General features: G+C 47.6%; 1 protein-coding gene across 3 annotated transcripts in view; it reads left to right on the top strand.

Annotated features, from left to right (window-relative positions):
* Positions 1–13,385, top strand: part of SEZ6L (seizure related 6 homolog like) — a 191,321-nt gene that overhangs the window by 171,045 nt on the left and 6,891 nt on the right. For all 3 annotated transcript variants that reach the window (XM_070769758.1, XM_070769759.1, XM_070769760.1), the window contains exons 13-14: positions 8,012–8,206; positions 12,061–12,093. In XM_070769758.1, the coding sequence (XP_070625859.1) occupies positions 8,012–8,206; positions 12,061–12,093 (228 nt within the window). The remainder of the gene's footprint in view (positions 1–8,011; positions 8,207–12,060; positions 12,094–13,385) is intronic.

Here is a 13,385-nt window from a genome sequence, read left to right on the forward strand (position 1 = left end):
CACTCTGGTGAGAAGGCGTCCCTGACACCCGTGCTAAAGAGTTCACAAGTCAAGCCGGGTGTCAGGAGACACGCCGTCCTCCTCTTAGATGCTGGAAGAACCTGGCGTGGGGTTCCAGCATCATTCCAGGCCTGGCGGGGCTGACGGGAGATGACGCGTGAGACGGGAGGACCGCCAGGGTCTAGCAGCGAGGTGCCCAGAATGAGGGGGAGGCTGCATCCGGATTCCATGATGAGAACGAGGTTATTGAACCTAAAGCAGCTCTAAGATGTTTCCTCTGCTGAGCCAAGGAAACAGCCCAGTTTGATGGGCACTGTGGCTGTGCCCAGCCCTTCCCCAACATTCACACGCTTAACCCTCACAAAACTGCATGAGCTGTGTGCGTGTGTGCACTCGAAAGCAGGCTGAGAAGGCCCAGAGAGGGTGAGCACCTCTCCTGAAGTCACACAGCAGGCGAGGGAAGCGCTCAGGATTCCAGCTCAAGCCTGACTAAGCCCCCAAAGCATCATCTTCCCGCCTCACCTCTCTGCAATCATAGCTCCTGGGCAGAGCTCTGGGGCTCTGCTGTTGACCAAGCTCTTCTACCAAGAGAATCAGGAAGCAGACGGCAAATTGTATAAGCTCAGGATGTCTGCAGCCTCTGTTGACCGTCACTTACCAACGCCATAATTTGGTCAGGCTGGGACTCAGAGCCATGAGTTCTCACTCTTGGTTCCTTTACCCCAGGCCACTTGAAGAAGAGACAGATCATAAGAGAAGGAAGAGTCTGGGGTTTGCCATCAGACCCACCCCCGGCTCTGCTGGGTGACCTTGGGCAGGTAGCTTGCCCTCTCTGGGCCTCGATCCCTCATCTGTGAAAAGGGGATTACTACTTCCTACCAGGCAGGGTTATTGGATGTAGCTCAGTCATTTAATGGGTCCTCTTATATGCAAGCAGATGCCGACACAGAGGCCCCCCAACTTTCTCAACTCACAGAATCTCTAGAATGCCAGGAGTGTTTCATAGATTTCCCAGGCTAGAACACTTAGCAGTTACACTTATTAACCAGTTAGCTCCAAACCACTTAATAAGTAGCTATATCCTGACAACTTAGTAGCTGCTTGAAAAAGTAATGCCCATGAATTCACAGAAAGGATCGTATTTTTATTTCATTCTTAAATAATGCTATGCTATGCTATGCTAAGTCACTTCAGTCGTGTCCAACTCTGTGCGACCCCATAGACGGCAGCCCACCAGGCTCCCCCGTCCCCTTATCTGTAATTAATAACACAATTACTACTGTGGGGATGTGTGTGCCGTCTGGGTTCTCCCAAACATTTCAGCCTCTTAGCGTCAGGCTGGGCTCTGCCACCCGCATCTCCTGGTCCACCTTGATTTTTTAGCAGAGCAACCAGAGAAAACCTAGCATCATCGAAAAGGACATAGCTCATTCTGATGTTAAAATAGTGAGCTTCCCCAAAGTAGGAGTTCACATGGGGCTGGAAGGCATCACTGTGTCTCCTCCACATTTTTAAAAACCTCATAGCACCCTCATGAGTTCACAGTGGCACCCCGGGCACCACGGTCCATAGTTTGGGAACAGTGGTGGTAGGTCCTGAAAATACAGCAAAAAACACAGCGATATATAAACAGACACAATCCGCATAGTCAGGAAGCCTGGGATCTATTGAAGATGTGGGAGGAGACACGAGTCGGTAAAAGGAAAAACAATGAATCTTCAGCATCACCTCCTCCAGGAAGGCCTCCCTGCCCGCCTCGGCACAGTCATGCTTCCCTCCTCCCTGCTCCCACGGCTCCTATAGCCGCACAGCACTTGCTGCAGCTGATTGAAATGATCTGCTGTTATGTTCAGAGTCACACACTTACCAGGAATGTATCCATTTGGTCGTTGTATCCCTCGGTCCCAGCAGATTCAAAAAAATGACAGTATTTGTTGCAGTTACTGTCTTTGTCATGGTTGGCAGTGCTAACGTGCTCTTTATCCCGCTTTGTGGCTTCATTGCAACCTCCCTTCTTTGGAGGCAGTGAAAAGTCATGAGGATCTGACACAGTCAGTGAGGGTTTTCTGGATGGAATCTCCAGGGAGGCTTGTAGGGATCCCCCAAGAGGCCCTGGCCCTTCATAGCCCAGAACCCACAAATACGAGACCTGGAAAGTTCCCGACCTGGACTGAACCCTCGTGGCCAGATGGTGGCCATAGTAAAAGTTTCCACTGATGAATCGTCCCCAGCAGCCTCACCTCAGCCAGCATGCCAGGCTCGAGCATTTAGAGATTCCTGTCTCTGTGAAAGCAATGTGTGCTGTGCTAAGTCTATAGCTTAGACTATAGTCATGTCCAAATCTTTGCGACCTAATGGACTGTAGCCCACCAGGCTCTGTCTATGGGATTTTCCAGGTAAGAATACTGGGGCACGTTGCCATTCCTTTCTACATGGAATCTTCCCAACCCAGGGATCGAATCTGCATCTCCGACATCTCCTGCATTGGCAGGCAGGTTCTTTACCACTAGCTCCAACTGGAACAAACCTTCATTATCGCAGAACCACTAAGTGCACAGGACTTCAAATCCAGCAGGTCAAGTTTGCCCTGCCACTTGTCAGCTGCGTGACTTAAACAAGCCAAAGCTGGTGTCCTCATCAGAAAAACTGACCATGACAACCATAGATACAGATGCTCATAACCATGTGTCTAGCATATAATAAGTGTTCGGTTAATACTGGTTGCTAATTACCACTCAGTTTCAATGCTCCAGTACTGTAGAGTGTGTTATAAACCATTCATAGCAATAAGCAAGCAACCTGATTTTGAGCATTTTGCTCACATGTGCTCCATAAATGTACATTTTTTCCTGTACCAAAGGGGAGAGAGGAGTGGCTGGGAGGGAATGAGGTTAGCTTGGTGATTATGTCTATAAGCTGTGAGTCCAACTCACTTGAATTCCTGGGAGAGGTCAGGATGACATCACACGGATTACCATCAGAATTGTTTAGACCTCAGACAAGTGATTCTCAACCGGGCTGAATTTGCTGCCCAGGGGACAGCTGTCAGTGACAGTTTCTAGAGGCATCTTTGGTTGTCATTGGGAGAGGGTATGCTGGCATCTAGTGGGCAGAGGCCAGGGATGCTGTCCAACTTCCTGCAAGGCTCAGGACCACCCCCCTCCCACAAAGAATTACCCAGCCCAAAAATGTCAGTAGCATCTAGGTTGGAAAATACCTGCCTTAAACAACCTTATTTCAAAGTGTGAGTACATCCTCACAGGGAGAATGCCATTGTCCAGCCACATCTCAGCTCACAGATGAGGTCTTGGTCCAGTCCGTTTACTTAACAGGCAGGAAAAAAATGAAGTCCAGAGACGTGAAGCGAGCGGCAGAGCCTGGCCTCCAGTTTCAAATTCAAGTTACTTCCCATGTCACTTTCCTGCCGTCTTCTGGGAACTGGAGATAAACACAGATGCCTTCAAAGACGGTTGGTTTCTACCAGGGATGGAATTCCATGTGGAATTCTTCTCACTGTTACTGATGATTGGGTCAAAACTGAATTGGACTGACTCTGGAGGCAGAGAATCAAACCACAACTCAGCCACTTCCTTCTTGTGTACCTTTTACAAGAGACCTCTGCCCGAGCCTCAGGTTCCTCATCTGTAAAATGGGCTCTCTGGTGCAGCGATTAACAGGACTTGGACCACTTGGATGTGAATCCTGTCTCTCCCACTAACTGGCTTGACAGGTTATCCAGTGGGATACCCCAGCAGTTCTTCATTTGCACAGATATAAAGTGGGGACGGCCATAACAGTGTGTCTTGGGGTTGTAATAATTAAAAGAGGTGGTGCTTATGGTAAAGAATCTGCCTGCCAATGCAGGAGACATGAGAGACTCAGGTTCGATCCCTGAGTTGAGAAAACCCCCTGGAGGAGGAAATGGCAACCCACTCCAGTATTCTTGCCTGGAGAATCCATGGACAGAGGAGCCTGAAAGGCTACAGTCCACGGGGTCACAGAGAGTCCAACACGCCTGAGTGAGCACAGAATTCCACGGCATGCACGTATGCATGTGTGCTCAGTCACTCAGGTACTTCTGACTCTTTGCAGCCCCATGGATGACAGCCCACCAGGCTCCTCTGTCCATGGAATTTTCCAGGCAAGAATACTGGAGTGGGTTGCCATTTCCTTCTCCAGGGGATCTTCCCAACCCAGGGATTGGACCTGTGTCTCCTACATTGGCAGGCAGATTCTTTACTACTGCACCGCCTGGGAAGCCCTAAATACATCACATCTTTATCCATTCTTCTGCTGATGGACGTTTCGATTGCTTCCATGTCTTAGCTATTGTAAACAATGCTACCTGTGTCTTTTTGAACTAGACTTTTCTCCAGACGTATGCTCAGGGAGTGGGATTGCTGGGTCCCATGGTAACTCCATATTTAGTTTTTTTTAAGGAACCTCCATACTGCTCCATAGCGGCTGTCCCAATTGACATTCCCACCAACAGGGTAGGAGGGCTTCCTTTTCTCCACCCCCTTTCCAGCATTTATTATTGGTAGCCTTTTTGATGACAGTAATTCTGACTGGTGTGAGGTGGTCCCTTATAGTTTTGATTTGCATTTCTCTAATAATTAGCGATGTGAAGCATGTTTTCGTGTGCCTCTTGGCTCTCAGTACATCTTCTTTGCTGGCTGGATTTTAGAATCACCTGTGGAACTTTAAAAAGAATGCTCTGGGGGACTGATTAAAATACCTTAGCGGGCAGAGCCAGCTCACTGAATAACCCAGGGTGATTCTCGTATGAAGCCGGGCGAGAACAGCTGGACACAGCTCCCTCTCCTCTTCCTGCTGGCCGTATCGTCCTTTGCTTCCAGGTCCTAGAATTTGTCCTTTGTCACTTTCTATCTCCCCAGGGCCAGGAACAGTGACAGGCACATAGAAAGTGCTCAGTGAATTATTTTGTTATATTCATTAATCCGTTCATTTATGAAAGAAAATTCCAGGGAAAGTTTGTGGGCGAGGAGTCTTCTGAGTTGCCACTGCCCCCTGCTGGCCACTCTGCTGCACTGCAGATAACACTCAGGAGTCAGGGAAAGGGCTTCCCTGGGTTCCCTGGTTCATCTGAAGGCTCAGCATGGGAAGGAGGCGCTTTCCAGCTTGCGTGGTTAATGGAAGGACTCAGTTCCTTGCCGCCGTCACCCTCAGTTCCTTGCTACATGGCCAGTTGTTGCTCTGAAGACAAGAGTGCGCTAGCAAGACAAAACCACAGTCTTCGGTTACATCCTCACAGAAGTGACAGCGTTTCTTCCTGTGAGTTTATTGGTTGGAAGTGAGTCACAGGTCCTGCTACGAAGAGCATTAATGTGGCAGGTGAAGATTGTTGAGGTCTGTCTTAGCCTTTCCACTGCACTCTCCTCTAGATAGGAAGGGGAAGGGCATTTCGGGCAGAGGGATCAGCATCAACCCACCTAGCACAATATGGCCAATTCATTGTAAAGCCAGGAACCAGCCAAGAGGAGGGCAAGAAGCCGACGCACAAAGCTGTGACAGCCCAGCCAGGAGAACCTGCCTCTTCCCCCAGTGGAACAGAATCACCAGCTATGAAATAATAAAAGACCGCCTACTCCATGTTCTAAGCTGAGGGCCTGAAGAGTCAGGTTGATGACAAGCTGGCGAATAATACCTCTAAGTTGTAGAAATCACTCAGATATTACAGGAATCCTTCAGGTAAAAGAGACAGCATGTCATCTCTTCTGAGAAGTTTCGCTAATCAAGTGAGCACTGAAAGCTGTTGAAAGAAGCCAGTTTCTCTGAAACATGGATGGCAGGTGCAGCTGTGATGTGTAAAGGCCTGGGTCTTTGTAGAGCAAAGCAAGATCCAGGAGGAAAGAAATGTTTTAGGATTTGGCATGGAGAAACTGAAACCTTGGTTATCTGTGCGAATGCAAAGGGGGTACTGCTCCTGTCAAAAACAGAATGGAGGTTCCTCAAAAAGTTAAACCTAGAATTACTATACAGTCTAGAAATCCCACTTCTGGGTATATACCCACAGAATTGAAGACAGTGTCTCAAAGAGGGGTTTGCACACCCGTGTTTGTATAACAGCATTATCTCAAAGTAGCCAAAAGGGAAAGCCATCCAAGTGTCCATTGATGGCTGAATGAATAAGCAAGATGTGGTCTCTCTATACAATGGAATATTCACTTCAGTTCAGTCATTCAGTCGTGTCCAACTCTACAACCCCATGGACTGCAGCACGCCAGGCCCCTCTGTCCATCACCAACTCCCAGAGTTTACTCAAACTCATGTCCATTGAGTTGGTGATGCCATCCAACCATCTCATCCTCTGTCATCCCCTTCTCCTGCCCTCAATATTTCCCAGCATCAGGGTCTTTTCCAGTGAGTCAGTTCTTCACATCAGGTGGCCAAAGTATTGGAGTTTCAGCTTCAGCATCAGTCCTTCCTATGAATATGCAAGACTAACTCCCTTTAGGATGGACTAGTTGGATCTCCTTGCAGTCCAAGGGACTCTCAAGAGTCTTCTCCAACACCACATTTCAAAAACATCAATTCTTTGGCGCTCAGCATTCTTTATACTCCAACTTTCACATCCATACACGACTACTGGAAAAACCATAGCCTTGACTAGACGGACCTTTGTTGGCAAAGTAATGTCTATGCTTTTTAATATGCTGTCTAGGTTGGTCACAACTTTCCTTCCAAGGAGTAAGCATCATTTAAGCATCATATTCCATGGAATATGACTCAGCCTTAAAAAGAAAGAAGATTCTGACATATGCTACAGCATGGATGACTCTTGAGGAAATCATGCTAAGTGCAATAAGCTAGTCACAAAAAGACAAACGCAGTGTGATTCCAGTTACATAATGTTCCTAGAATAGTCAAAGTCACGGAGACAGAAAGTAGAATGGTGGTTGCCAAGGGCTGGTTGGGAACGGCGATGGGGCGTCAGTGTTAGATGGGGACGGTTTCCATTTGGGAAGATGAAGAGTTCTGGACATTGCACAACAGTAGGAATGTATTTGACACTCCTCAACTGTGCACTTAAAATGGTTAAGATGGTCCATGTTATATTGTGGATTTTACCACAGTTTAATTTTTTAAATAATAAACGTGTTTTAATGTTTCAGGATTTGTAGTCTTGTATGCAGAGCAATTTTCGCTGGGTGTCCATTCCATCCAGGTGCTGAAAAGGAACTATATCACACGCTGGCCCTGGAATGGGTTAAACCAGCAGTTCAACTCTCCAATAATTCTTAAGCTAGTAGGCATCATTTATGATGCTCCTATTGTATCTCTTGAGGTCATTTATGCTGCTCCTACTGTATACCAGGCCCTGAGCTTCAAGTATGCTTTAACAGGGTTCAGGCATGCCTTAACAGGCTCATCTCAAGTGAAAGAGACTGTTATTAAATACAGTACAGCGTAGGCAGTGTTGTGGTGGAGGAAGAACCCCCAAGAGACCAGTGACTCAATTAGGGGTAGGGGGCATCAGGGAGGACTTCCTGGAGGAGGAGACATGAGGACTGCGTGTTGAAAGACAAGACTTACCCAGACTGGTTGAGCAGGTGAGGTGCAAGTTGAGAAGAAAGAGGAAGAGTTCATAATTTACTGAGTACCTACATTTCAAGGGCATGCTAAGCACTTGTACACGTTATCTTATTGAATCTTCCAAATCCCTGTGAGATAGGTACTGCTACTATTTTACCATTGAGAAAGCTGAGGCTCAGAGAGGTTGTGGCCCATGCTGGAGGTCACACAGCTAGCGAGCAGCAGAACCCAGATTTTTAACCCAGATTCCACAGCTTAGTACACTCTGCTGTGCCCACATGTAACCCAGGCCCAGAGGTGGTAGAGGGAAAGGTGAATTCGAGACAGTTCAGTGCGAGGCGGGGTTGCAAAGAAATGAGGCTGCAGAGCCTGGCCTCAGATCACACGCGCTCAGAATGGGAGGCCCCAAAGGTTCGCGTCATCTCATCAGAGCTCCTTTTGGCTTGCGCTTCAGCGGAGGAGTCCCTGGCCTGTGACAACCCAGGGTTGCCGGAGAACGGGTACCAGATCCTCTACAAACGACTCTACCTGCCTGGAGAGTCCCTCACCTTCATGTGCTACGAGGGCTTCGAGCTGATGGGCGAAGTGACCATTCGCTGCATCCTGGGACAGCCATCGCACTGGAACGGGCCGCTGCCCGTCTGCAAAGGTAAAGAACCCCGCCCCCTCCCAGGGTCATGGGGACCGAGGGATCCAGAGTTGCCGGGACTGACTTGCAGTGACTCTAAATTTGCTTTAAAAAGCCGAGCTACTTTCGCTACAACTAAGACACCACCGTTATTTTCTGCACCGCTGAGAAAGGAAATGGCTACCAATTAAACCATGACACCGTGCCTTCTCCGTGCTTAGCATTTATGTTTGTACTTCCTAAATGAGCTTTGATTTCTATCATAAAGGAGAGGCTGCCTGTTTGTGACTCCTGCTTGGACAGCATGGCTTAAACATTTCCTGCCGCCTTCAGCCCCTTCTCACAACCACCTGTTTCCCGAGGGTGATGGGTATTCCCCTGTCATCTCTGGGGTGTTCTCCCGAGATGCTCACCCCCATCTCCGAAGGCTATTGGTCCTGGACTGAAGGCTGCAGAGGCACAGGCATCGTGAGCGCCACCTGGTGGCACTGATTGTAACTCCCGTGTGATTGATTGTAAGACACCCCCATCTCCGAGATGGGCAAAAGAGGGGAAATGTATTTTAGAATCAGTGAACTCTTTCTAATCATTGAAATTAAGTTATGACGCACCTAGTGAGATTTGGATCCACTTAGTCGCATCTTTGAGGTGTGACGTTCTTAATCGTATCCTAAATACATTCAATGCTGTAGGCAAGTGGATTTAACCTTTTAAAATATTAATACCGTTTTCTAGAATCAGGCAGAAATCCTCTGAATTCTCTCCCCATGGGAAGAGAGACATACAGTTCTACGTTTCTCCTTGGGAGCCCATAACTTCAGCAGATCCCCAAATGCCTGTTAATGAAGTTCGGCATTAGGGCTTAAAAATACTTTCCCGGCCAGAATTTCCACTTCTTGGTATGGGCACAGAGTAAGTGAAAACAGGTATTCAGACCAACACTGGTACAAACGACCAGCGCAGCGTTATTCACAAAAGATGAAAACACCCCAAGTGTCCATCTGCTGATGAATGGATAAGCAGAATGTGGCATATTCATATAAGGGAACACTGTTCAGTCATAAGAAGGAATGAAATACAAATCTGTGCTACAATGTGGATGAACCTTCAAGAAGTTATTCTCAGTGAAAGAACCAGACACAGAAGGTCACGTAGTGTAGACTCAGTCAGAGGGAAATACCCAGAATAAGTCAATCCACAGAGATGGGACTGGTATTAGTTATGCCCCAGGGACTGGGGGGAGGGAGAGGTAACTGCTTAATTGATACTGAATTTCTGTTTGAGATGAGGAAAAGGTGTTAGAACTAAATAGAGGTGATGGTTGTACAGCACTGAATGTCATCAGTGCCCCCTGAATTGGACACAGAATTCAAATGGTTAATTTTATGTGAATTTTACCCATATAAAAAAGATTTTCCCCAAATCACCTCATGGAGGCCGCATGACTCTACTCTGAGATCGGTGAGCCATTTCACAAATGGGGACAGAGAGGCTCAGAGAGGTTAAGTGACTTTCCCTAAACCACACAGCTGGTAACGAGATAAGCCTAGGATTTGCACCCACCTCTGCTAATGGTGAATTCCTTGCCTTTGAAACCCCGCCAGGTTTGAGTTGGTCCTGGCCCCTCAGTTGTGACAGACTGCCCACCAGGAAGACACTGCCTTGGGAGATAATTGCCTTTGTCTCTCTGCTCCATTGCCACTCTTGAGACCTACCCCACCAGCTCTGTAAGGAAATAATAAATCACTTCCTCTTCCCCAAATAAGTGAGGTTCATCGCTTATGGTCTAGAGTTGGAGGAATGACTGAGCACCAATATAAAGCCACCCCCTGGGACTGAGGGACCCCAGGCTCCAGCCTGGCTCTGCCCTGGACCACCTGTATGGCCTTGGGGAAGCCCCGCTCCCCGCCACCTCCGACCTTGGTTTCCCTTTGTGTGAGATAACTGGGTAAGCCCAGGTCAGGGCTTCTAAGGGAGAGCAGTCCTGAGTATTCATTGGAAGGACTGATGCTGAAGCTGAAGCTCTAATACTTTGGCCACCTGATGCAAAGAGCTGACTCATCTGAAAAGACCCTGATGCTGGGAAAGACTGAAGGTGGGAGGAGAAGGGCATGATAGAGGATGAGATGGTTGGATGGCATCACCAACTCAATGGAGATGAGTTTGAGTAAACTCCTGGAGCTGGTGATGGACAGGGAGGCCTGGCATGCTGTGGTCCATGGGGTCGCGAAGAGTGGGACACAACTGAGCGACTCAACTGGACTGAACTGAGGTCAGGGCTTCTAAGGGAGAGTCAGTGGCTGGGTCAGCAGCTTCAGAATCCTGGAGTTTCAGACATGCACCCCCAAACATGCCACACTGGCAGGTCCAGAAAAGAGTCCAAGAAGCTGCTTTTTGGCATGTGTTCCCCCCACCCCCAACAAGGCCACTGATCACACTTGGCTCCACATCTCCTTCCATTTCTAAGGTTTCATGGAAGCTTACGTGCCCCCTCCCCCAGACACACAGTCAAGGCCCCATTCATGTCTTGGGTGGAAAACATCTGCCTTAATCCTTCCATTTTCCTAAAGCCCTGGCTCCAGAGATGGCTGGAGTCAGTGAATGAGTTAGTACACTATTTTTTCAGCTGGTTTTGTTATCATCACTTGGTAATGATGGAAGTCAGAGTCACTTTGACCAAAGCTCTAATTAGGAAGCCTTGGTATTAGGTATGACGTGAGGCTCGCTGAGCCTTTGGGGTGGGTCACCGCTTCTCATTACCTTATCATACAATCTTTTCATCAAGGCCCTTCACTCTGGGGGTTTCCATCCTTGAACCCCACCTGTGTGGGTATATTTTTTGAAGATTTTTTTTGATGTAGGCCATTTTTCAAGTCTCTGTTGAGTTTGTTACAGTCTTGTTTCTGTTTTATGCTTTCGCCTTTGGGCCACAGGGCACGCGGGATCTTAGCTCACCAGCCAGGGATCGAACCTGCAACCCCTACATTGTAAGGTGAAGTTTTAACCACTGGACCACCAGGGAAGTCCCTGTGTGGGTATATTTTTGTGCTCAGTTATCATGATGACTTAGATGCCAAAGCATGAAGATGCCAGCCTCCAGCATCCTCAACCTCCAAAGAAGTTGCACAGTGAATAAACAAAGTCCAGAGAGTTCCAGTCTAAGGCAATAAATGAATGAAAATATGGCATATAAACCTTATATTCCAAATCAATACAAAATAACAGTGAAATTAGAAAGGTTCACATAAATGCATATTTCCAAGCAGGAGAACAGTGTCTCCCCTGGCTGGGCTGAGGACTGGAGATTTCTGTCTCACCCCTCACCATCCATCAGCCTTTGAAAACTGAAAAGTTTCAAAGTTTGAAAAACACTAAAGGGATCAGAACTATGTAGTTAAGGGCAGAGGCTGCAGGAAGCCAACCAGGATCAAATCTTGCCTCCATCGCTTAGAAGCTGTGTGGTGTCAAGAGAAATCACTTCCCTTCTCTGAACCTCTGTTTGCTCATCTGTTAGATGGAGATGATAATAGTAAGCACCCAATGGGATTAAGCACAAACATATATAAAGGTCTTGACGCCTGGTATCTGACACGTGGTGAGTCTTCAGTGATTTCTGCCCTGTTCCTTTCGTATGTCTCATCTTCTCTAAGGAACATAGGGAGGGAATGAGGCCAGGCATTCCCACTAATTCCAGAAGCCCAAGATTTCAAACAAACAGACAAATGCAGCACTAACTTCAGCAAAGCAGGGCATGGACTTATGCACTTAATCGGGGGGCAGGGGAGCACCAGGGGGGCGGGCAGGGGCACCTTCGTTTCATACAAGCAGAGTGAATTCACCCGACACCAACCAGTGCTCCAATTTTTCTCTTTCAGTTAATCAAGACAGCTTTGAACATGCCTTAGAAGGTGAGTCCCACGAAGAAAAACACCTCATTAACCAAGCTAAGAGCAGAAAGCAAGGGAAGGTCCTTATCCAGATGCTTAAAAAAAAAAAAAAGCAAAAATTCTGCCTTCACATTGCTGAAGCTAATTTGAAAACAAATGATATTGTAAAGAAAAAAAAAATTGCATTTGCAATTTATGGTCCTAACCATGACCCGAAAGAGATCAGACGCCAGTTCTGTTCATGATGCCAAGCGCAAAACATCTGGGGGTCCACATGCCTGAGAAAGACACGCTCCTCTTGTCAAACTTTTCAACCATGTGGTGCTATTTGAGGAACTAAATCCAGGAACGCCTCACCTTTCATGCTGAGCAGACTCCTGGTTTCAGGAGGGAAACCTCTTCCCTAGGGGATGCTCTGCGACCTGGTTTTCCCTCCATCTTTTGCTTCCCCCAAATACAGCTATACCTGGGCAACCCCACCCCACCTCACCCCCGCCCCTTGTTTTTGTGTGTGTATGTTTCTGATTTTTGGCTGTGCTGAGTCTTTGTTGCTGCACGTGGGCTCTTTTTAGTTGCCGTGAGTGGAGGCTGCTCTCTGGTTGCGGGCACAGGCTTCTCACCCTGGTAGCTTCTCTTGCTGCGGGGCACAGGCTCTAGGGTGTGCAGGCTCAGTCTTACAGTCGTGGCACACGGGCTTTGTTGCCCCACGGCACGTGAGATCTTCCCAAACCCAAGATTGAACCCTGGCCCCTGCACTGGCAGGCAGATTCTTAACCAAGGGACTGCCGGGAAAGTCCCTGTTTTCTATTCTTTTGTTAGAAATTACCAAGCGAGACTTATTAATGGGGAACAGATGTTAAAAGTGATACAGGATTTTGTCTTCCCTTTTCAACCCCTCTCACACCTAAAATGTTCTGTTCTGTATAACCTTTATCTAGTTTGGTCCAAAACCACTCAAGTCAGAAAATAATAATAATATTTTGTTTAAAAAAAAAGAAAAAGTTTTAGGGCTTCCCTGGTGGCTCCGTGGTAAAGAATCCACCTGCCAGTGCAGGAGACACAGATTCAATTCCTGATCCAGGAAGATCCCACGTGCTACGGAGCAACCAAGCCTGTGCACCAGGACTACTGAAGATGGTGCTCCCTAAGCCCGTGCTCCACAGCAGGAGAAGCCACAGCAATGAGAAACCCACTCGCCGCAACTAGAGAAAAGTCTGTGCAGCAGTGAAGACCCAGCACAGCCAAAACAAATTAACTATCTTTTAAGTTTAACCAACTGGATGATTTCTAAATTATTTTTGGAGTCGCTTGTC

This window comes from Bos indicus, chromosome 17, assembly GCF_029378745.1.
Source record: "Bos indicus isolate NIAB-ARS_2022 breed Sahiwal x Tharparkar chromosome 17, NIAB-ARS_B.indTharparkar_mat_pri_1.0, whole genome shotgun sequence".
Lineage (NCBI taxonomy): Eukaryota > Metazoa > Chordata > Mammalia > Artiodactyla > Bovidae > Bos > Bos indicus.